The following is a 25,608-nucleotide window of genomic DNA, read 5'->3' as shown; positions in this document are numbered from 1 at the left end:
TCTCTCTCCTCTGATCTCGAGCGCGTGGTTCAGTGGGGGAAGACGTGACTGGTTACCTTTAATGCATCCAAAACCAAGCTCCTATCCTTACATCATCAACGCTCTGATCCCCAGCTGGCATCAATTGTGATGGATGGCTCTCGTCTGGGTGAGGCCCCGTGTTTTGACAAGCTTCTGGGTTTGACCTTTACTCCTGATCTGAAATGGAACACGTACATCAAGTCTGTTGCCAAGGTCGCTGGAAAGATGGTGGGATCCTTCTACCGCTCCAGAAGATATCTCACTACTGATGCAATTCTCTATCTATATAAAAGCCAAGTATGTCCAAGGATGGAATACTGTTGCTATATCTGGGCAGGAGCTGCAAAAAACAGCCTATCCTACCTTGACAGAGTACAAAATAGACTTCGTGGCTTAGTGGGGGATGCCCTTTTCTCTACCCTGCAACCTCTCTCCCACAGAAAAGACGTTGCGAGCCTATCCTTGTTTTATCGTTATTTCCATGGCAGGTGCTCGTCTGAACTCCAATCTCTGGTCCCCCCTTGCCAATCTTTCACGAAAAACACCCATCTAGCTGAATCCACTGTCAAAAATTTTCCCCACTCTTTATCTGTGCCTAAATCAAAACGTGGATTTCATGAACAAAGCTTCTTTCTTAGAACTGCACGCCTGTGGAACTCTGTTCTGTCTGCCTGCTTCCCATCGGACTACAACTTACAATTACAAATTTTCATATATTTATTTTTTTTTATCTTTTACATATAAATCAGCAAAAATGGACTTTTTGTTAAGTGTAACCAGGAGATAAAATATCTTTGATAATTTCAGGAAAAAACTCTTTTTTCAAAAAGAAAATTGAACAAATGTATGCCATAAAACCAACAACAAACATATATATACACGCACACACAAGGTGCCTTCAATAAGTCTCCAGACTTTTTCCGTATAGGCATTTTTATTGAGAGTATGCACATAAAACTCTACTTACCTTCGAAGTAATCTCCTCCGGCTGCAATGCACTTGTACATTTCCAACAACTTCTGGAAGGCCCCATGGAAGTCTTCACGTGTGATCATGTTAATGATCCTCATCATCGCTTCTTTCATCAATTGTCTCATAATGACAGCCTCTAAGGTTTTCCTTGAGCTTAGAGAATAACCAAAAGTTACAGAGAGCAAGGTCTAGACTATAGAGAAAGTGATGGTCTGTCTTGATGTGCATGGGACTAGAATCTCACCGACATTAAACAGTTAAAATAGACAGTTAAATAAAATTTAAAGAAATAGTCTTCATTAAACAGTTGAATAAAATTTAAAGAAATAGTCTAAACTGTTGATTTTGGAGACGAGGGAAAACATCCCTGGATGTTGTCTACTGATATATTTCTTATTTTAAAATCAGCTGTTTGTTTCTCAACTCACTGACATAAATATTGAGTTCCTCGCAAACGTCTGATAATTGGATCGGCCTAGTTTAATACAAGACCATTTCAGGTGTTATAACTGCTTAGCGTATCTAACTAGCCTCTTACCTACTTACGATGCCCGTGGGGTTTATGTGGTTACCGTTAGCTCACATGAGAACTAAAAGGCGAGTTTAGGGCGGGTTAAATAGTCTGTGACAAGGATGGAGTTGTAAACTATTGTATTCGCGCAAATCTTCTGCACCTTCAGTTCCTCATGCATAATTGTGTGTACAGTTCCCATATTGTCTGTTTAAACACAAAACGGTCCTTATCCATGTTTGGCCAATCAACTGTAGTGTCCTGACTTCCTTACTCCTCCTACATCTCTCATCATTCCTCACAGACTTGAATCTCTTATGATGCTCGGTTCATGCAAGATGATCCAAAAGCAGTCTGAAGAATTCCATACGTTTTTGTGTCATTTATTCCAAGTTTAAAACAGAATTTAATTGCGCATCATTCTTCTAAAGTGTCCTTGCGTCCAGTTTGCATTTTTGAAATTAACCAACTGTAACAATCAGGCTTTAGTAGGGTGTATTCCAATTCCTGCTGTAGCTGTTCATTTGAACCTGAAATCATAGCAATTGACCAGTCATCTCATAAGATGTATAGCCATAACATACTAAATTTTCAAGAGTCTACAACAATTTTAAATTCATATACAAAAAAAAGGTCTGGTAATTATTAAAGGCACCATATATATATCTCACATACACAACCATCTCATCATAATCATAGGAAAGTTATAGAGTAAAATACTGTCAAATAAATCCATGTCAAATATTTTGAGGAATTTAGAAAGCAAATCTGATTGATACAAGCACTCATTTGGATCGAAGTATAAATATTCAGGGATTTAAGGTAAACACTCTTCCAGCAGTCATTTACAAGCATAACAGATGAAAATATATCTGTTCACTAAATAAACAATATAGTTGGAAGCCAATTCCCATAGTAGGAATGAGTAATGTACTTTAGGATATATGGGTGTCCAGAAATGTTATATTAACTAACCCGAATTGAGATTGGTAAAAAGGCAGTTTAGCAAAATTCAAGAGATTAATTCTTATTGATGCCATCCCCATACTTTCCAATTTTACTAGTTTGCCTTAATGAAATAAAAAAAAATACTATCACGTTTTGCCATCATTTTAATCACAAAAACAATATGACGATAATACAAAACTTGCATTGACAATAAAAGTACTACAAGTGATTCTCAGACAGGCATCCATAAATGTGAAAAACAGTAAAGTAAATGTATAATAATAATAGAAATTCTCTAACCTTCCTCCATCCACTCTTAATTCTTGCAATCATACTAACACCTGCTCCATTTTCTGCTCCAATGGCATCACCAATGTAACCAGACTTCCTAACCTCAATAACTTCACTATCCAAATATACTTACAAGTAATTCCACTGCATTTCTTGTTTTCCCAATGCTTACAAGTACAACAAATTTAATCACATCAAAATCATTTTCCACAAACTGAAAACAAGAAAAAAAAAAGGAGTGAAAAAGGATGAGATGCCATTGGCACAGCTTGCTTAGTATTATTAGACTAGGGTTGTGTTTAGGAGAGCTGGAGAAATGTATCATATTATAGGTTGTTAGGGACTTCTGTAGTTTAAAAGGAAGTCTGATTTTCCTGGTGATTGTTATTCCAGATTACTGTTTTATTTCCATTTTGTATCGACAAGTTAAGTCGGCTTCTGAATTATTCATTTCTTGGCCATGAATAATGAGGTGAAGAAGTTGGGGAACCACGTTCATCGAAAGATGAAAGCTCACATTATTATTTTCTTAAATATTTGCTCTTAAAAGTGCATCAGACCAGAGTTATTTATTTTTGTTGCTGCATGGTGACGGAGTGGGTGTGGATTGTTGCTGACAAGTAAAAGTCTGCCGAGTAATACAACACGAAATGATGCATTTGGTGCAGAAACAATTTATTCATCTTTTTCTTTTCTTTAAATCTGTGTATTCTAGCGAACGTTCAATAATCAAGAACTGGTTTTAAGTAAAGCAATCTCCTTTCTTTCAGTAACATAATGTCTTCAGCTTGGCCTTTTTGATACCTGAATGGAGATACATCAGAGATAATAACAAGATTCTTTTTTCCCCTTTTAAGTTATACGTTTGTTTAGTAGGATTATGCAAAATCTTATAAAAAAACACGTCTTGATTTGTTGGTGAACAATGACAGAACACTAATAACATTTTGTTATCAGGATAAACAACACAACACAAATGACATTTTGCTACAGTGATAAAAGACGCGACACCAATAACTTTTTGATATCATGATAAAAAATACAACACTAATAACATTTTACTACCATGATAAAATCATAGTACTAATAACATTTTACTAATAACTTATTCATATTGGTTGCCCTCGATCGTCCATTGAGCTGCAAGCCTAAAGAAGGATAGAAAGAAAATAAAATGCAGATGGGCAAGTTCCGAAAATTGGAATAAATTGTAAGATGGTCAACATCTTGAAATTTGGAATATAGGATTTTATCATTTATTTGTTGTATGCTATGTAATTTATTTGAGGTTCATAAATTAAAAGAATTGGTATAAATAAAAGGTGAAATATAATTGAAGAAATATATTTTCAGAGAAATATACATCATAAAAATTGTATGAAATATATAGCATGTTAGAAAATTAAATTTATCTATTATTTAGCAATTAATGATGTAGATATATAATTTTCAAGCAAAATTTTTATAAAGTGCAAAAAAATGTACATAACATAAAATAAATCCAAGATTTAGATTGAATTTAAATTAAATTTGCATACTTTGTAAAGTTTATAAAAGTACACTTTAAAAATGAATAAGTTTCAATTTGAATTAAATTTACTTTGTAAAGTTTATAAAAACATTTTGTTTAATCATTTTCATGCCTTGCAAAGAATTCTTTTTCTAACTTGTATTTCATTTTTAAAATTAAATTTTACTTTTTTTATAATTTGAATTAAATAAAAATGGATATGCTTTTGCATGCTTATAACAAGTTGAAATTTTTTATCTTTTAATATTTTACTTGAATGAAAAAGTAAAGTTACTTGTAATTAAAAAAAAATGATTAAAATTAGATTTAAAACATAAAAAAGTGAAACAAAAAATCAGAGTCAATTAAATCTATTCTTCTGTCTTTCCATCTTTCTTCTTTACTCTACTTTCTCGGTTCGCATAGATATTCTATCTAGGGTATTAAGCATTGTTCGATTCAATATAAGACTTGATAAGGGTAAAATTATATCATAACTAGGACTGTGACAACAGATTATTCTTTTCATTCTCGAGTATATATCCGACACAGTTAGACACACTTAATCAACCGATAACCACGTCAGTCTATATAAAAGCATATAAGATATTAATGGATATATACTCAAGAGTGAAAACAATGAAAAGAATATGCCGTTGTCACAGCCCTAATTATAACACATAGCTGTATTCATCGTATTGAGTACATTTGGATTCAGCATCTACATTTCAAGTGGCTTACTGCATTATTGCATGCACCTGTTACATCTAAGGAATTGAGCACTACCTCCAGAGGCCGCCAGAGCACTACTAAAACCAAATTTTTACCCCCCCCCCCAAGCAGGGAAATTATATTTAAGTGATCAGTGGAAGAAAAAAGGAAAACTTAGGAGGCCTCAGCTGTGTTACAGAAAGCACTGATTAAAATTAAGGAGACCTCCAGTGCACTACCAAAATTATTTTTAAGTATCTTATTTCTTATTTCAAAATAAAAATACTCAATGATTTTATGTGATTTTTGTTGTACAACCTTTTCTTTCTGTTACGGGTAAGATTTTGTTTGTTTTCTCATATGGATAGAATTATGCACAAGTAACCTATATTTTTATTTAAAAGTAACTTATATTGCCTTTGGTAACAGTAGCGTGTTGTAGACTACTTTTATTAGTAAGAAAAAACTTTTAAATAAGTTAAAAAACAAAAAAACATTAAGTTAGTCATGAGTCAACATGTCCCTTTGCATGACAATGTAAGGATAGGTCAAAGTCTTATTCTACACTTTACTTCTCCATATATTGTATGAAGTATTCACAAAGTTATGCCACAGAAGCACTGCTATCTCAAAACTATTTCTCTGATCAGCATGAAAATTTGGTTATTGTTAATGTCAAAGAGCATCAGTTTAATACATAACATTTTGAAAAATTGAGTCTTTAAATGAACAAAACTGAAGTTATTACTAACAATATGACCATAACTTTGACCCTCATAATTAAACCAGTTACACCTTGATTGCTATTTTGATATAAAAGTTGATGACGATTAGTCAAGCGATGTGGATGCTAGGCTGTACACAAAATAGTAACAAAATAACTTGACCAAAAACATGACCTGCACTTTGTTGAAGGTATTTTTTGTTTTGTATATATAGTTAGATAGATAGATAGATGTAAATGTGTTAGAACTTTTTCATCCTAAATTCTACACATTATGACTAATGTAGAAAATATGCATAAATAGAACTGAGCGTAATAGTTAAATGAAGCCATAAAGATGAATAATTAATTAATGAAAGTTTGTTTTTCAAAGGAATATGCAAATTAATCTTTATAAAGTCGCTTGCATATCCATGACTGAGTATAATAAGAAGTTCGTTGAATTAATTTTTAAATAGAAAAAGTGGGCTTTTTAAATCAATGTCAAGGAGACAAAAACTCAACTTTATTGGTGTATAGATTACATCAGCTTTAATTTTTTTTTCTTTTGTTGAACTATGATGGACTTCATCGTGCAAAGGGAGATAACTCCAGAGAGTAGACAAGCTTATTATCCAGAAAAATCTCAGCGGATTTTATGTGAAAAAGATAGAAACATTTTAGTTGAATGAACAGCTGTTTAGTACATTAAATAATTGATATACATTTTTTTCTATTATTTAAATCTAGCCATCATTTTTTTATTATTATTATTATTTGGCTTACATTCAATTAAGATGAATATCTTATAAGATTCTCGGTGAGTATTAAGAATCTTTGTTTTATTTTAGTCAAGAAAATCATTACATTTATATTGATTGGAAAGGGGGAGGGGATTTTTTTTCTTATTCAATAATCTAATTACTGCTAATTCAATTCAGGCACATTATATACATAAAACTGACCTAGAAATGGCATCAGAAACATATGACTTGAAAATTTCATGAATTAAAAATCTAATCAAATGAATCTGAATCAAAGAAATAAAATGTCATTGTGAGAAAAATATAAAACAAATAATAAAAATAGTTATTCTCTTGAAATCGATCAAGGTTGATCAAAGAAAGATTTTAAAATTCTTTAAATCAATTTCAAATAAAATCAAGAGTTGCCTGAGGTCAAAATATTGACCTACAACACAGCTATAAACAGACATGTTTCATTCAATAAAAACTACGAATTAAGAAATTTTATTCTGAATTTGTGATCATTGAAACTCTTCGAATGTTACTTTGATTTCAAAATAATTTTTTGTAAATAATAATTCGGTGCCTCAATAAAGCTTTTTAATACTGAACTCATTTTTTGTTTTAAGTTTCAAAATCTCCATTAATAGAAATATTTTCAAAGCGCTTTGGTTTCTTTTAGTGAAAATCATTAACGTTTTATTGATTTTATTTATAAATAGGCACTGTTTGGCCGTCTTCACTCTCTATAGATAATGAAGAGCCATGAGACAATAGGTATGCATGATAAAGATATTATAGTAAAGCAAGGGTTGCACAATCTGCAACCACACTTCCGACTGAATATTTTCAAAGTTTAGCAGTAGGTTTACTATCAAAGATATGAGGAAACCCTGCTAGAGAGGAAATTATTTTAGAGTTTTTCCTTCTCCTAGTTGCCTTACCATGGCTTTAAAGCAACATTTCTCAATCTTTTTACTCAAAATAAACTATATATACAAAAAACAAAATTACATACGATAGTTTCCATTGTTAATATCATGTACATTATATTTCTCTTAGTCTGTCCATTCCACTTTTACTCAAAAACTACTTGGCCAATCCGACTGAAATTTTGTATGGACCTTCATGACAAGATGCAGGAACTAAGTATTACAGTATCCATTTGATGCACAATTACAGATTACAAGGAGGATTAGTCACCACAATACCACATTTATACTAAAAGTTTACTCGGAAACTACTGGCCCAATCTAGCTGAAATTTTGTATGGCCCTTTGTTATGACAAAATACAGCAAATTAAGTATTATAGTATCTATTCAAAGCACAGTTAATGATTAATGGGGATTAGTATTTAATGCAAAAAAAAAAAAAATGAGCACAGAATTAACCACATTCAATCATCAATTTGGTATAAAGTACTCATTTCAAGTCAATGGGCCATAACTTTTGCCTGTTTTTAATGGGTTAAAAAGTTTAGTAGTATACAGTTTTGAACAACTGGTTTAAGGGTAAGTTAATATTAATTTTCACACTGGTGTCAACAGACATTGTGTTAAGTACAATTACACGCAGGAAATTAAATAATTCTTTTAGATTATCCCATTTGTTCTTGCAGAACTCAGGTTGAGAGGCGCTGCTACTGTTTCATCTGTAGCAAGTATGTTCAGAAACCGATTCATATCTACATGAAGATTATCATAGAAAACGATGCTGTAAAGTTTGTCATGTGTACAGTAATCATCACACCACTAACGCATATGCAGGGTTTTTTTAGTGAAAAAAATAAGATTTTTTTTTTTTTAATTTTGTTTAAATATAACTACTTGGTCAATTTACATGACTTTTGGTGTATGATATATTTTCTTCTATCACACCATAAAGATTTTTTTATATGTTTGTTTTTCAGGGATAAGGGAGTGTAATGAATTCGCACCAAATCATAATATTACATTCATTTGATAAACATCTGTTTCTCCAAGTGATCATACACTTGATGAGTCAATTATTTCTTCATTGGTTTTGGTGTGAAACTGCTGGTCACCATCAATTGATTATCTATGTACATGAATTATATATATACACTGCTGATCAAAAATTTAAGACCACTTAAAAATCTTTGAAAAGAAACCTTTTTTAAAGACAGATTTTAAACTTTTCCGACTTAAGGTTACTGATACTACACTCTAAAAGGTTATGGAAACAAAAAGGTACATTGCAAAAATTTTATTTAAAAATTTGCACTTTCATTAAATTAGGCTTTTTGCACATAATCAAAATTATAAGACCAAGAGTATAAATTGTTATATTTATGGTAATTTAGTTTTTAGTTCAGATTAGCAATCCCTGTGTAAAGGTGTTACCATGCCTAAAGCAAGAAAACTAACCGAAGTTGAGCGCTCTCGAATTCTAGGATTCCATAATCAAGGTTTGTCACAGCGAGCAATAGCAGCTAAGGTAAATCGCAGTAAAACTGTTATTTGCAACTTTCTAAAGAACACTGAGAATTATGGAAAAGCAAAATCTTTTGGTAGGCCCCCTCCAAAATTTCTCCTGCATTGAGTAGGAGAATAAGACCGGTTGTTATGAATGACAGATGACGTTCTTTTAATCAAATTAAGGCAGTTACAGATGCTGATTGCAGTCCAATAATCATCAGACGATACTTACAACAAAAAGGCATGGTAAATAAAAAGCGTAAACAAATTCCTCAATTGCTTCCACATCACAAAGTGAACCGCTTAACATTTAGTCGTGAATACCAAACCTGGGACGTTGAGAAGTGGAAGAAAGTCCTGTTTTCTGATGAGAAAAAATTCAATTTAGATGGTCCTAATGACTTCCAGCGATATTGGCATGACAAAAATATGCCCCTTGAAATTTTTTCCACGTGTCATAGTGGTGGAGGGTCCGTAATGGTATGGGGGTGCCTTTTCTTATAGATGGACGATGGAACTCCAGATGGTGCAGGGTCGTCAAACAGCAGTTGGTTATGTTAGCATGCTACAAAAAGCATCTTTTATGATGGAGGGTCATCGTTTGTGTGGGGATGATGGTTATTCCAAGAGGATAATGTTGCAATCCACACTGCAAAACGGACCTTGAGCTTTCTACAAGAAAATGGAGTCCATTTCTTGGGACATCCTGCATGCTCACTGGACTTGAACCCAATTGAAAATGTTTGGGGATGGATGACAAAATCAAAATGACAAACAATATTCAACAAAAAATTAACTTTGTGAAGCCATCTTCAGAAACTGGAGCAGGATCCTCCGCACCTTAATGGAAACCCTTATTTCTAGCATGCCCCAAATAATTTTTGAAGTCATCAAAAGCAGTGGAGATAGACCTCATTAAGTTTGATTGTTGAATGTCTTCATACACTTTTCATACACTTTTTGTACAATTTAATAGAATTTTTGTCTCTGGTCATATAATTTTGATCATGTGTAAAAAGCCTAATTTAATACGAATGTAAATTTTAAAAATAAATCTTTGGAATGTAGCTTTTTGTTTCCATAACCTTTTAGATTGTAGTATTGGTAACCTTAAGTCGGAAGAGTTTAAAATCTAATCTAAAAAAAAAAAAAAAAGGTTTTTTTTTTTTTTAAAGATTTTTAAGTGGTCTTAAATTTTTCATCAGCAGTGTGTGTGTGTGTATATATATATATATATATATATATATATACACACACACATATATATATATATATCTCCTTTCCATTACATAATATTGGTACTGTAATTACATTACCATATATGAGGTGCCTTCCATAAGTTTCCAGACTTCTTTTGTACAGGCATTTAAAATTGTCATGAACTCTTGAAAATTCAGTACGTTAGTGCTATACATCTTATGACATGGACTGACCAATTTTTATGATTTCAAGTTCAAAGGAACAGCTACAGGAGGAATTGGAATACACCCTACTAAAGCCTGATTGTCACAGTTGGTAAATTTCTAAAATGCAATCTGGACATTAAGACACTTTACAAGAACGATATGCAATAAAATTCTGTTTTAAACGTGGAATAAATGTCACAGAAACGTATAGAATGCTTCAGACTGCTTTTGGATTATCTTGCATGAATCAAGCATTAGTTTTTGAGTGGCATAAGAGATTCAAGGAAGGCAGGGAGTTTGTGAGAGATGATGAAAAGCGTGGGAGGAGTAAGGAAGTCAGTACACCAGAGTTGATTAGCCATATAAAGAATTCCATAGATAAGGATCGTTGTATGTCTATGTAGACAATAAGTGCACAGTTTGATGTCAGTGTGGTAATTGAACACACAATTATTCATAAAAAACTGAAGATGCAATCCACAACTTGTCACAAACTATTTAACCAAGATGGACACCAAGAGAGTTCATCGCCGTCCCTATAGTCCAGACTTTTGGTTATTCCCTAAGCTCAAGGAAAACCTTAGAGGGTGTCATTATGGGACAATTGAAGAGATGAAACAGGCTGTGACGAGGGTCAGTGACATGCACACACGTGAAGACTTCCATGGGGCTTTCCAGAAGTTGTTGGAATGGTACAAGTGCATTGCAGCCGGAGGAGATTATTTTGAAGAGGACTAGAATTTCATATGTGTACTATCAATAAAACTGCCAATACGTAAAATGTCTGGAAACTTATTGAAGGCACCTTGTATGTATGTATATATATATATAACAAAATCATATTGTCGGGTTTTGAAAATAAGACCTAAATAGCATTTAAATTAGCTCATTTTTATTTGTTATTGGCAATATAATAACATACTTCACTATGAGTGCAAATATCTCCACTGTTTGAATGCATTGAAATTTGAAAAATATCACAGTGTTGAGACCAATCAAAATGCAGAATAAAAAAAAAACAACATTTATTTAAAATTCTAATTTTAGACCTTTATCAGGAAAATATAAATAATATTTTTTTCTTTTTGTTTTAATGCAGCCTGTTCTTATTGAAGATTGAGTTTATGTGTCTAATTGCAGTGGTAGGCACCTGTTTGTTATCTTTTTTAATCACCAATTTGACTGGTCTCTAAAATATTTTTCAAATTTCAATGCATTCAAACAGCATTCACTTCACTATAATTCATGTAAAAAAAAATGACTCAGTCCAGCCCAAAGAACTGATAATATTGAGCATCTTTAAATAATCATTTACAAATAAAAATCAGCAACTCATTTTTTAATTGAATAATATAACCAGAGTTACCCTACAATTAATTTTCTTTTACAATTTTTTTAATGTGCAAAAAAATAAAAATTAATTAAAATTACTTTACTATATCTGGAGTAACACAATATGAGTACAGTTGGTAATTTGCATATCGAAGTCCATTATGACCGTGCAAACCAGTTTTATATCTGATCCTTTCTTCAACAGAATGAAACTTAAAATGAGCCCTGTAATATCACCCTAAATTTGTATGACATATCATATTAACAACATTCTTCATGGAGAAGAGGTTATAAATAGAGAGTATATCAACTTATTTTTTCATCTAAATTATAGTTTTTATTTAACAAGTCAATATCCTTTTAAGTAAAACAATATCTGATCCAGCTGAAATCTAATGGACTCAGTTCAAATCGTCCACCTTAAGAAACGTAGAACCGGTTTGTAAGATCACAATTATTAATATTACTCACTTATTAGGCAGGCCATAACCAGCGATCACTTACTGGTAATAACTTGTTTGTGTTCCCTAGAGTCCGAGTGACAAGAAGTCTCTACAAATTTTTAGTGCTCTCCACCTCTCTTAACAACCATCACAGATGACATCACATTACATTGTCACAACAGACGCTTGTCTGATTTCTCATTGGCAATGATCATTGGTAATCCCAGGAGTTTAGGTGGCTCCAGTGTTCTCTGCACTTTTTCCAGTGGAGATTTTTCAGTTTCAGTTTTCTTGGTTCCTTGTTTTTCACCTGTTTTTGCTTTATTTCTATTGAATTATTATTAATAATTATTATTCCAGAGCTAAAGCAGTCTAACTTAGTATATATATATATATATATATATATATATATATATATATATATATATATATATATATATATATGTACTAACGCTCATAATTAGTTACTGACCTAAAGCATAACTGATGAATGCTAAATATTTACTCCTAATAAATTCTGAATATTTAAAAACTTTCTTCATCCTCTTTTTTGTTGTTTTGAGTCTTTGAAGATTTTTTTTTAGGATTTAAAAAGAAATCCCAAATCTTTATTTCAACGAATCTGTTTTTTTGTTTTGTTGCAGGTGTACTTAAGGATTATTTGAGAGAGTTACCCGAACCATTGTTTACCAATGTTCTGTATCAAATGCTGCTGGATGCTTTGACTGTACGCCTCCCTGGAGATCCTGACGGAAGTGCCAAGTTAATGCTTAGTATCTTAGAATGCTTACCAAAAGCTAATCAGGTTTGTATCACCATTCCATTCATCTTAATAGTTGTAGTAAAATTTATACTTTTAAAATTCTTAAAACTAAATTTCACGCATTCAATTCACCAAAACTATTGTTCGTTGTAAAAAAAAAAAAAAAAAAAAAAAAAAAAAAGTAGTCGACCATAGTTAATGATAACCTGAAGGCTTGTTTTTGATTAACTCCTCCAAGTAAAGGTGGGAAACATGTATTTCCCAGGAACCATAGATTGAAGCTTAAACGAGCACTTGCCATGAAAATAACAATGGAACAGAGACAGGTTCTTTCTTTCTGTGGGAAAGAGGTTGCAGGGAAGAGAAATGGGTATCACCTATGAGGTTATGGAGTCGGTTTTGAACTCTGTTGAGTATACAATAAGACTTTCATTTTTTTTTTTTTTTTTTTTTTCAATTAAGAGACTACACAGTGAGCTGACTTATCAACCTTCAAACTTCTCTCTTGGTCTGCAACCTTCCTGCCGAGCCCTCAGGCTCTGGTGTTGACAATACTCAAGAATCTAACATGGCTATCATCACACACATAGATTTAATATAACACACGTACACCTTCATACACACAAACATAACCTGACTTCAATACCTGTATATGTAAACATTCATATCTGTGAACTCTTCAGGTTTTCTTACAAACAGCACATTCTGTTCTTCATCCTTCATATATGAACTCATTTCTCTTCCCTACAAATAGGGAATTTGGCACTTCTGTGTTATACGAACGGCGCCATTTTTTTGCATGTTTAACTTTATTGTCGCGAGGTGGTGCTTCTTGGTCAAAAGAACAGGGGAAGCATTCCATTCAAATTGTTTATTAATTTAAAAATTAAAATATATAACTTTGTTGACCCTTCAACATGTGCCACAAAAAAATTAAAACTATATTTTGTTATAGTGACAATTTTACTTTAATTCAAAAAATATTTTGGAAAAAAAAATCCAATGTTGCTTTAATTCAAAAAATATTTCATTTAAATTGTTAGAGAAAAAATCCAATTTTACTTTAATTCGAAAATGTTTTTTGGGGAAAAAAATCCAATGTTGCTTTAATTCAAAAATGGTTTTATTAAAATTATATTTTCTTATGCAGACTTTTCAATAAATGTTTTTACAATTATATTTTTTTACATTTTTATACAATAAATGCTTTGGTTTTCAAATATTTTTCTGAAAAAACAAACAAACCTGGTTCGTTATTTATTTGCCATGTTATTTGACCAAGAGGAAATTGGAGTTATCCCCCCCTCCTAATAATAGTGCTGTCTGTGTAATGCAGAAGTGCCGGAAATTTATTTAACATCACATAGATTTTCTAACATTTTGTTAGCATCCATACTCATGGATACATTTCACATTTTTATTCGCGTGCAAGCGACTCTATAAGTCACTCCGTCGGTCGATCCATCTATCGGTCTGTCCGTAACACTTTTGTGCTTGGCCTTTTTGGTTAAGATCAAAGGTCTGTTGTTAATAAATGCTGTTCTTAGCTTTTTAAGCTTTTCTTGGCCATTTCCCCTCCACTCCTCACATTAAAAATCGGCGTTGTCCCTAATTTGCTCTGTGAGGGAGCAAATTAATACCCTTTTCTTGGCGTTTTGGCCAAGATCAAATGCAGTATCTGTTCCAGCAAATACTGCAAGCAAAGACCATATGTGGGAGCAACCCCACATATAAGACCTTGGTCAATGTAGGGGCAACCCATCATACCAATTGTCACTATCCAGCTCCCCTACTCCCCGGGGAGTTGGTCCCCATTTCCCCTTCACTCCTCACATTAAAAATCAGCCTTGTGCCTAATTTGCTCGGTGGGGGAGCAAATTAATACCCTTTTCTTGGCCTTTTGGCAAAGATCAAAGTATAGTATCTTACTACATGCTGTACTTATTGTGATATAAAGTGGGGGATCACTTTTCTGTATTAATTTAATGTAAAATGATCACCCACTTTACAACCAGTCAGTCTCAAAGCCATTCAAGCCATTCTCCAGATCATTCAAGTTGTTTTTGAAGGATTCCAGTTATTTTTTAAGCATTCAAGTCATTCTTAAGGTCATTCAATTCATCCTTAAGTTCATTAAAGCCATTTATTTTTTATTTATTTAAGTCATTTCAGCCCATTTTTCAGTCATTTTAGTTTATCTTTAAGAATTTCATGTCAATCCTACATTCACGCATTCATTCATTACACGAGAGCACGTAACTAATGGCTGTCGGCATTGTTTATTTACACCCCAAACAAGTAAGATGAACAGATAGATCAATACTAATTTAACGTTTAACCATGTTATTATCTAACATCACCTTCCACGGCTATTTTAACTAATAATACTTTAACTAATAAAATTGATCAATCAGCAAGTATCTTCTTTTTTACTCTTATTTATCCCAAGCAGTTGAGTGGCGAGATGTCTGTTCATATTACAGTTAAACTTTTTTAGGTTTGTACAGATTGGGAAGCAAAAAACAGGGAGAGAATTTCAAAGTCTAGCAGTCTGGGGAGAAGAATCTATTAAAGGAGAAGGCTTTACATCATCTAGAGACATCAACAATGAAGTGGTGGGATTTTGCTGCTTGTTGGGTTAGTCGGAAGTATGTATGTTGACGGAGCACAAGTGCTACGAGTTTATCTGAACACATTCCATAAAAGTACTTGCAGAGAAATGACAAAAATGGATTGATTTTTATCTGATTTAGATGGTTAGCAAAAATAATGATTTTACCCATTTTAAAATGAATTGTTTAAAATGGAATCTATCATCATAATTAGACCAAAAATCATTGGTGTTCAGGTTAGGATAAGTGTAGTACCTGTTCTCTTATTAATGAAAATAAGTGAGTGATAAAAAAAAAACAGTCAAGTAATATTTGCTAATACAAGAGCAAACAATACATTTAGATATGAGAAGTGAACATAGAAATAGAAACAACCCATGGAATTTCCATGGGTCACAGTTAATTTTAATATCATTTAAAACTTACTGATTTAAATTAATGAAAAAAAAAAAATTCTTTCTAAAGTTAGAAAAACACTTTTCTTATTACATTTTCACCCCCAAACAAGGCACAGTGCCACGTTGATGTAGGGGGCTACTATCTGGGACATTATTTATAGGAGCACTATGTAGGGAGTTGAGCAGCAAGATGTTCGTTTACATTACACTTAAACTTCGGCATGTCAGTACAGTTGCGAAAGCAGAGACCCAGAAGGAATTCTGAAGTCTAGCAGTTTTAGGGAAGAAACTATTAGAGTAGAAGACTTTCTTACATCTAATGATTTCTACTGTGTATGGGGTGGGATTTTGCTACTTGCCAGGTTTGTCGGGTGTATGTCCATCAAGGGGGCACAAGGGCTTGTAGTTCGTCAGGCAGAGGGATACAAAATTTCGTCGATGGGACAGGGCTGAAACCTAGTTGATAGTGCAAGACCTACTTGGTTGGTGACTCTTTTTTGAACTCAGTCTAAGAGGAAGAAACTAGTAGTAGATGCACCAGCCCAAATGTGGCAACAATACTCCATGCATGGGTGAATGGTGGCTTTGTAGAGGTACAGGATACTCTCAGGCATAAGTAACTTACTAGCACGCTAGATAGATCCCACCTTCTTTGCAGCAGCCTTGGCAATGCCCTCAATGTATCTGTTCCCCATGAATGTTAAGCTGAGGAATTTGAACAAATACTTTCAGGTAATGAATCATTAGCCATAGCTATTAGTGGTTGAGCAGGTTTCTTGTAGTTATTAAAGGAAACAAGCTTAGTTTTGGAAGCATTGAATGTGACCATCCATTTTTGTCCCCCATTCTCCTACAGACTAGAGGTTGTCCTCTAGTGTTTCTGCCATTTCCTTGGATACATCTTCATTAGTTTTCTCCTCATATCTGTTATTTAAGATGGTGTCATCAGCAAATATACCCATCTCAGAGACAATTTTATTAAGGAGGTCATTTATAAATATCAGGAATAATAAAGGTCCAAGAATCAACCCCTGAGGTACACCCGCATTTATATCATATTGTTTTGACATACAACCATCAATGACAACCTTGATTCTTTTCTTAATTATGTTAGATATTCATCCAGGGATACCATCGGATGAGAAGACCATCATGCCATACCCTGTCAAAGGCCTTAGATATGTCTAGGACTATTGCGCTAGCCTCCCCTGCTTTATCCAGTGCATGGTATACATGTTCAGAGATTACAGTTAGAATATCTGCAGTAGAACAGGCTTACCTAAATTCATACTGTGAATTGGACAGAAGTTTAACAGCTGTGAGGTGGTGGACTAAAGCTTGGTTAATTATAGACCCAAATATTTTGGCGAAAAGAGGGAGGAAGCTAATGGGACGATAATTTAATGGGTCAGTTCTTTCGCCAGAATTCTTGTAAACTGGAACCACAAAAACAATTTTTCAGAAGTCAGGAAAACAAGATTCATTAAGACATTTGTTGAAAAGTTTAGAGAGAACAGGAGCAACCTCAGTTGAGCATTTTTTAAATAGCACAGCAAGGATGAGATCAGGTTCACATGCTTTAGAGGTGTCTACGTTTTTTATGATCCCATGTACTTGAGAGAGGGTGATTTTCAGATCATTTAGTGTGGTTTCTGTCCGCAGAGGTAAATTTGGGAGGGTGTGGTTTGCCGAGTCTAAAGTGGAGTTTAAGGCAAACCGACGGGCAAGTAGATTAGCCTTTTCAATTGTCATGCAAACAACTTGAAGATTGCTGGATAGTGGGGGTATTGTTGATTGGCCATTATTTACTATGCTATTATAGATTTTCCAGAAATTACGAGTTTCTAATTTCTGCACTACAATGTGTTTTCCAGTGGTTTTGGAATATTCTCTCTTGGCTGTAGCGATTTCTTTCTTACAATTACTTCTACCTTCTATATAATTTTGTCTATTTGTACTGGATTTATGTCGGATAAGCCTGCATTGAACAATGGCAGCTGCGCAAGTAGAAGTAAACCATTGGAGAGAGTGGTGTTTGCTAGGTGTTGGAACATGGGCTTCAATTGCTACTTTGAACCATTCAGTGGTCTCATTTGCACACTGTTCAGCAGAAAGAGAAAAGATAAATATCTTTTCTCTTGGAGCAGAAAGAGAAAAGATATTTCCCCATGGAGCATCTCTGATGAGATCCCTGATGGCATACCAGTCAGCTTTATTTTAGTACCTTGTCGTTTGGGGTCTAGAGTTTAAGGTGATGTCTATCATTATCACATGATCAGAATTCACAAGAGGGAAATTCTGATTTGTTACACAATCCTCCGGAACTGTGGTCAGAAATAGGTCCAGAAGTAAGGTTTGTTGGTCCTGACAATCTAGGAGATGAGTCAGAAACGTTAGTGTCTGTGTCAAGGAATGGGACATAGAAAAGTTATGTATAATGCTACTAGCTGTGTCAGTGTAGTCAGAGAAGCCAAGCAAATTACTGTGGTAGACATTAAAGTTGCCAAATACATGTATTTGGGCGCTAGTGTCTAGGAAGAGTGTTACATCTATGCTGTCAGAGATGAGATTAATTAGAGTACAGTCTTGGGTTGACAGAGAGCAATAAAGAAAGTATATGTAGCTAATGCTATGCTGTAAAAGCATATGAAGGACTGGTCATTTGATTCTAGTTTAGATTCCCTAGTCATGAGGAGAGTGTTACGAATATAGAAGTCCGTGCATGTGTCTGTCAGAGTTCTTATGACAAAGTACAAAATAACCAGACGTTAAAGTTGTTAGAGGAGATGAAGGAATGCAAGTTAGTTTCACTTAGTACTAAGATATCTGAGGAGTTTGCTAGGAGAAATCTCGTCTAATTTAGTTCTAAGTCCACGGATATTTGTAAATGCAAGCCTCGATTGTGTCTGGTTTAATCATTATTTGGGATTGAGCTATCATTTTTATGATTTAAGTTTAGGGTGAGGGGTGCTAGGCAAAGTGGACATGCATTGCCACCACTATACCACACAAGCAGACTATCAACCGACTCTTCATCCTCAGGAGTGTGGCCTCGGGAATGTCCACCAGAGATGAGTGCAGGGTCCCTTTCTATGTGCGACATACATACCAATATTATACAACTGATGATAGATCAGCCACTCTAAGCACTACCAAAGAGTTAGGGCTCCTGTACTATCAGTCGGAATACAGCAGCTAGACAAACTGTCAGACAAGAGTGGCCCTATCCAATAATGTTAGCATACATGGTAAACAAGAACTTCCACGATTCCCAGTTAAGGGGAAGGGAATGAGAATGAGGCAGGTGTGGGGGGGTGGCATCCATTGCCCTAGTCAGGAAACAAAGCAAGACTGAAAATAAAAAAAGAAAATATTAATAAAAGAAATATTCTAAGTGGATAACTTGCAAATTAAAATGAGCTAAAGAGATTTAATTGAAACAGACATTTAGCAGACCAACTGTTCCACCATGTGTGAACCATTTGTTGCAGGAATGTGTTAGGCCAGGTTGTTTTACGGCATATCAACCCTTTCTGTGGTATTTAATGCCAAATCCAGTAATTATTAAAAAAATTTTAGTTTTCAAGTTCTTTATATCTTCAAATATTTATTCATGGTGTTTGGTTTGGTTGTTTTGTAGAAAAATATTGTTTTTGACTTTAGGGAAAGAAAATAGGGTAAGGAAAAAATTGTTTTTGACTTTAGGCAAAGGGAAAGGAAAAAAAATAGCATTAACAGCCTCATCTAGTAGCACCAGATCCGCTAACAAGTATTACTAATCAGGCCAAAATGGACCCGAGGGCAATGCTAACTAACAAATGGGGCCTCACTACTGAGTGTGTTTTAAAGTAATACCCAGGATTATAGAAATGCGTAGAAAAAAAGATAGAACATGGAGAGTATATTAGCATTACATTAGCACAGAAACACTGTCACACATACGACCATTTACATCGGAAATGAACAGACAAAATATTGGGAAGAATGGATGGAAAATTTTAAGAACTGCAGCTACTGAAAGAAAATGACGTGAACAATAGGATTATCTATCTCGGAATATGTGGTGGGGGGGGGGGAAGATTATAGAAAGAGTGATGCATTTACCAAACAAAGTGGAGAAAGAGGAGAAACAAAATATGAGAGGACAAAGAAACTTGAGAACCATTTCCATTCCTCTAAAAGAATTTTTTTTAAATACAAGACACACCTTCAACAAACTGAGTCTCAATAAAATGGAAGGCAACTTAGAAATCAGTGCACTGTGGATTTGGTGAAACAACTGACGAAAGAATATTGGAACCCATCATGCATTCAACTAGAGCAATCCAGAAAGAAAACATGGGATTTGGAAAGACTGAGAAAGGGCAAGCTTGAGAAACAATTTATACATAGATAAAAGACATGGCAACTAGTTGACGGAAATCGTTGTGGAAATTGGAAGGGTTTATGAAAGTTTTAACGTTTGATGACGCGTGAAGATAAGTACTAGCATATATCGATCTTATCACTTCCAGCGATTGATTTTTCTTAAATCTAAAACAATAAGTTAGAATATAAAACAAAACATTTTTGGATTCTTCGAACTACTGTTCTCATCTTAAGTGTTCCTATTTACAATGCCTCCCCACGGGACAGAGTGAGACACCAGGGTCGTTTTTTAACGTGGAGAAAAGGTACAAAAATAAGAATTGTCTCAGTCGTGAAGGATTTCTCCTCCATTGACAGAGAACAAGAAACTGAAGTGCAGCATCTTAAGAACAGAAGTGTTATTTACAACATTTTGGCCTTCTCCAGGTGTATCGTGTCGAACGTGGGAATTTTTCTCTTAAACTCCGAATCTGCACGGAATTTCAAACTGAGCCCATTATTTAATCTGCAGCAATACATGCGGTTAAACCTGCTTAAGGGTTAGTGACGTAGTTTCATTTTTAATTTTGTTTCAGTATCATGCTCTCATTCTGTTAGCAATACCGGAGTAGAAGTTTTAAGTAATTCACAATTAAAAAAAGCCAAGTACGTCCAAGGATGGAATACTGCTGCCATATCTGGGCAGGAGCTGCTAAAAACAGCCTATCCTGCCTTGACAGAGTACAAAATAGACTTCGTGGCTTAGTGGGGGATGCCCTTTTCTCTACCCTGCAACCTCTCTCCCACAGAAGAGACGTTGCGAGCCTATCCTTGTTTTATCGTTATTTCCATGGCAGGTGCTCATCTGAACTCCAATCTCTGGTCCCCCCTCGCCAATCTTTCAAGAAAAACACCCGTCTAGCTGAATCCACTGTGAAAAATTTCCCCACTCTTTATCTGTGCCTAAATCAAAACGTGGATTCCATGAACAAAGCTTCTTTCTTAGAACTGCACGCCTGTGGAACTCTGTTCCGTCTGCCTGCTTCCCACCGGACTACAACTTGGATGTCTTCAAGTCTAACGTTAACAAATTCCTAATGAACCGCCCCCTTAAGTAAACATTTCATCAAATCTCCACACTAACGTAATGTACTTGCAATAACCCTTATCCCTGAGTGGCTTCTGGGCCTTGATAAGTGGTGACCAATGTGTAAACAAAAAAAAAAATCTTCAGTGCAGGCGACACTCAAAAATAACACTCAAGATGAGAGCAGCAGTCTGAAGAATACAAATAATCAGTCCTCATCTCAAAAAATTCAAAAACAATAAACTAAGAAACATACAAAGACAAAAAGAATTTGTAAGGGAGAGAAGGGATAGTTGAATGTCACTGGTTCAGACTATGAAACCATTGGACTTATCAAACTCATTAAATACAGTTGGAGAAAAAGTATGAGCCCCTACTTTTCTAGGTATAGATAAACTAGCAGTGCATCACAGAATTATAGCATATATTTATAAATATATAGTCATCCACATACAATACTGTTTCACTGTATCACAGCTCATCAGTGTGGTTAGATTAGCAACTACCTCCAGCCAGGTTTGAAACTCGACTGCCTCGGTGACGGTTGGAGCTCCTAACCATTACACTATTTGGCTGCTGCTTAGATGGATATGTGAATTAACAATGTTCAAACATTGTCCAAAAGCCTAAGCTCCATTTTTTTCACACAAAGATCATAATCATCTACATACAGTACTGTTTCGCTGTATCACAGCTCATCAGTGCAACTAGACTAGCAACTACCTCAAGCCAGCTATATATATGTGTGTATGTGTGTGTTTAGAGGTACAAAATTTACAAACATTTAAACATAATAAGCAGAAATCTTGTGAGTGCTCTTTCAGCTATCATCCTGTCAGAAAATCAATAATATACAATGAAAAATATTATTGGTGAGAATAAACAGCATTGGGGGAAATTTTTTAAGGTGCCAAAAGACAATTAAAATAAACAATTTAATTCGATTATATATATATAAGACAAATAAAATCGTACCACATGGGGAAAAACAGAAGAGAGGGAGTCAAAGTTTCGCCAAAGAGATTTCACGCTTTTATTGATTCCTTCTGCCGGCACAAAGCAGGTTTTCGAATAGCAATAGAGCTAGATTCCAAAATTTTAAAATGATTTTTGCAACTCGTTCTATGTAGTACGTCGAACCACTCTATTTTATATGCGTCGACACAACAGATTCTCAACCAAATGCTGGACAATAACAGAGTACAAAACTGCAGAGAAAGGGAGACTCACAGATCCTATCCTTTCCTGTCTAATTTTGGATGGAATGTGTTGATTTATTTGAGTCTATGAATGCAAAGAAGTCCATTCCACATCACACTGGCATTTAAAACTAATAAATAATAATACTGTTATGGATGTATAGGCAAACTATCCTTACAAAAGAAAGAAAGGCAGGTCTCGTAGTATATACTAAACGCAAGGAAACAGGGTAGAAGCAATTAATAATACTTCTAATAATCTGTTTAGTCAATTTTATACCATTATCTCCTATCCATGGTGGTCCTGGATATGACCTTAAACTATATCCGATGGTGAGGCCTCAGCTTGTGGGCTTTCGGGAGTGTGGAGCCATCCCTTAATTGCCATTGTTCCCAGGTCCATTCTGACCCAGAGTGGTAGTACCTGTTAGGGTCCCAACTATGGGTTAAATAGAAACTTTTTTGAAAAAAAAAAACAAATATTCTATTAAAAAATTTTCTTCAAAATCACTGGATCGGCATTAAAAAAAGGGTTGATATGCTGTAAAACAAAAACAACCAACCAACCTATCCATGGTAAATTTTAAATAAACAGGGCATTTCAAAAGCCCAAATATTTTAGGGGATTTGAAATCTGCAACTTTTTTTGTTAATACAATCATTAATAAGGTCTTATTTTGATCAAATAGTTTTTTTTTTTCTTTTAAGAAAATCAAATTTTAGAACATATTCGATGCAAAAGGGTCTAGTAATCATATTTGATTTAATTCAAAGGCGGTCAAATCAATTCAACTATTTTTCTTTCTTATTAATAAAATGTCAGAAAGACAACAAACGTACGATATAAAACAAAAAAAATTTTTTTTAACATAACATGAAAACCATGAATCTATAAAGCAGTAGATGTGTGTATGTAAAAATATTTAACCGATAAACTCCTAAACTATTGGTCACATGACACTGAAATTAACAGGAAATAGTAATCATACACCAAGGATGGTTATAACGAATGAAATCTTTGAATGGATGGATGAATAACATGTTCAGAAATATGTTGGCAAGTTGAAATGCAAAATGTTCATTAACTTTTGATGTTAGTACTATACATTAGGTGCAATATAATATTCAATAAAGAATTGGCTCTGTAATAAAGACAAAATCTGCATAAATTAAAATATGTTTAAGTGTATTTTAGAACTGGGCTACTTTATCTTGTCGATTCAAACTGACTTGCTGCTATTATTGTCTCTACTTTTGTGTGGCAAGCTCCATAACAATAAACTCTAACATACATCTACATGACTTTCCTTAGTTTGTTGCTGTTCGACTGCTTTTTTTTTTTCTTGCGTATCTAGAAGAACAAAGGCAGGTGGTCGAGACGAATCAGAAGTGTCTAGTAGCATTAAATGCCATTTTGATGAATGAATGTCACGGTAGTTGGAGAGAAAGAAAGGAAAAAACTCAGGGAATAGAAATATTTTTCTTATTTTCTCAAACGAGAAGAATCTACTTACTAAAAGATAAGATGGTGCTGTAGTTAATATCAAGAACTGGCAATGATATCAGATGATTGATACGAAAAGATGGTGCTATGCTACTATTTATTTTTCTCCCCACAAGAGAAACGTTAGACACAAGGTCGGTTTTAAATGTGGGGGAAAATCTATCTCCTTCAAAGGGCACTGGGTTGAAAAAATAAAAATTGCCTCAGTCTAGTCACTGACCAAGGACAGAAACATAAAATGCAGTAACAGAACAGATACTACACTTGGCTTCTATCCAAAAAGTCATGGCAGAGTTCTGATGGATGTGATTGCAAGGCACATTTATGACATGAAAAGTTATAGCTATATTATGCGGAAACATTTATTTTAGTTAAATACTAGTAAATATGATCACTACTTAGATGGGTAAACCATCTCTCTTCTCCCTTTGTTACTTGGTAAAGAAACTAATCAAGTAGAAAACCTTCCAAATGAGAATCATTCTCCGCTTACCCCAGCATTGCTCCCAGTTATAGAATTGTCAGTCCAAAGAAGTTCAGAAGGAAATTGTGAACCCTTTATAAAGGCACTTTTTAGAGATGATAGATTGCTTCTCAAATAAGGGGTCAGCCATTCATAAGATAAAAAAGAAAGAACCACAATATTTATTTTTAAAATGCTAAGATATAAGCACTTACCAATCAAAATACTCATTCAATCTAAAAGTGTTACGGCCGATAGACAAGTGGGGTCTCTTATTTCTAACATCATCATGACAGACCAAGAAAAATGCAATTTCAAACTAAACTTTTTTTTCTTACAAGGAAGCCACTGCTTATCAAAGCCCGAATGCTGCTCGAGGATAAGGGTTAATGAGTGTCAGGTGGTTGGTGCGACAACATCGTAATGATTGGTAGTGGTGGAAATTGGGTAGAATCTGATTATTTAAGAGGGTGGATCAGCAAAAACTTGTTTGCATTGAAAACTTGAAAACGACTAGGTTGTAGTCAGCTGGGATGCAGCCTCTTATTACAGAGTTCAACACGTAGACAAGCCTAGGAAAGAAACTTTGTTCCTGGAATTTGTGTTCAGTTTTAGCCATCAGCTGCCGAATAATAGGTAAAAAAAAATGGCGACACCCAGTTAGTTTGCAAGATCATTGAGGATAAAATTAACGCAGCTACTCACCAAGTATATGCAAATGAGCTGCTGCCGGTTTATGTAATAAGGGAAGTGCAATTTGTGACAAGAAGTCTTAAAGTTTTATTTGATTTCAATTTCACTTTGAAGAAGCAATTTATTAATGACAACTAAAATCCAGATTAAATTTCATTGTTAAAAAAGAGAAACGACCAACAATGTCTCTTCTATAAGAGATCACCTCCCAATTGATTGCAAAGTAAATTTTCTAGTTTGTCAAAGACAGAATGAATGCTGTGGGCGGCAGCTCCCAAGATGTGGCAGCAGCACTCCATTTTAGGCAAAATCTGACTCATATGCAGGTAGAGGATTGCATCAGAAGTCGGGTACCTTCTGGAGCAGTAGAATGATCCAACCATTTTACCAGCAACTTTAGCAACAGATTTGATATAAGACTTATATTTCAGGTTGTCTGCTTTATGGAATATCAAGTCTTTTGTGTTATTTATCAGTAAAACGAACCCAAAGAAAAAAAAATATATCAA

General features: G+C 34.2%; 1 protein-coding gene across 4 annotated transcripts in view; it reads left to right on the top strand.

The window, feature by feature from the left end:
• The window catches only part of LOC145279615 (rho GTPase-activating protein 100F-like), a 395,691-nt gene that overhangs the window by 284,919 nt on the left and 85,164 nt on the right, over positions 1 to 25,608 (top strand). For all 4 annotated transcript variants that reach the window (XR_013868416.1, XR_013868417.1, XM_080130816.1 and 1 more), the window contains exon 3: positions 12,678 to 12,838. Coding sequence is in view for 2 of the 4 variants with exons in the window: in XM_080130816.1 (XP_079986942.1) it covers positions 12,678 to 12,838 (161 nt within the window). In the remaining 2 variants the exon portion in view is untranslated. The remainder of the gene's footprint in view (positions 1 to 12,677; positions 12,839 to 25,608) is intronic.

Source organism: Euprymna scolopes, chromosome 7 (genome assembly GCF_053919585.1).
Source record: "Euprymna scolopes isolate OS-2025 chromosome 7, ASM5391958v1, whole genome shotgun sequence".
Taxonomy (NCBI): domain Eukaryota; kingdom Metazoa; phylum Mollusca; class Cephalopoda; order Sepiida; family Sepiolidae; genus Euprymna; species Euprymna scolopes.
This window is presented reverse-complemented; position numbering and strand designations above follow the sequence as displayed.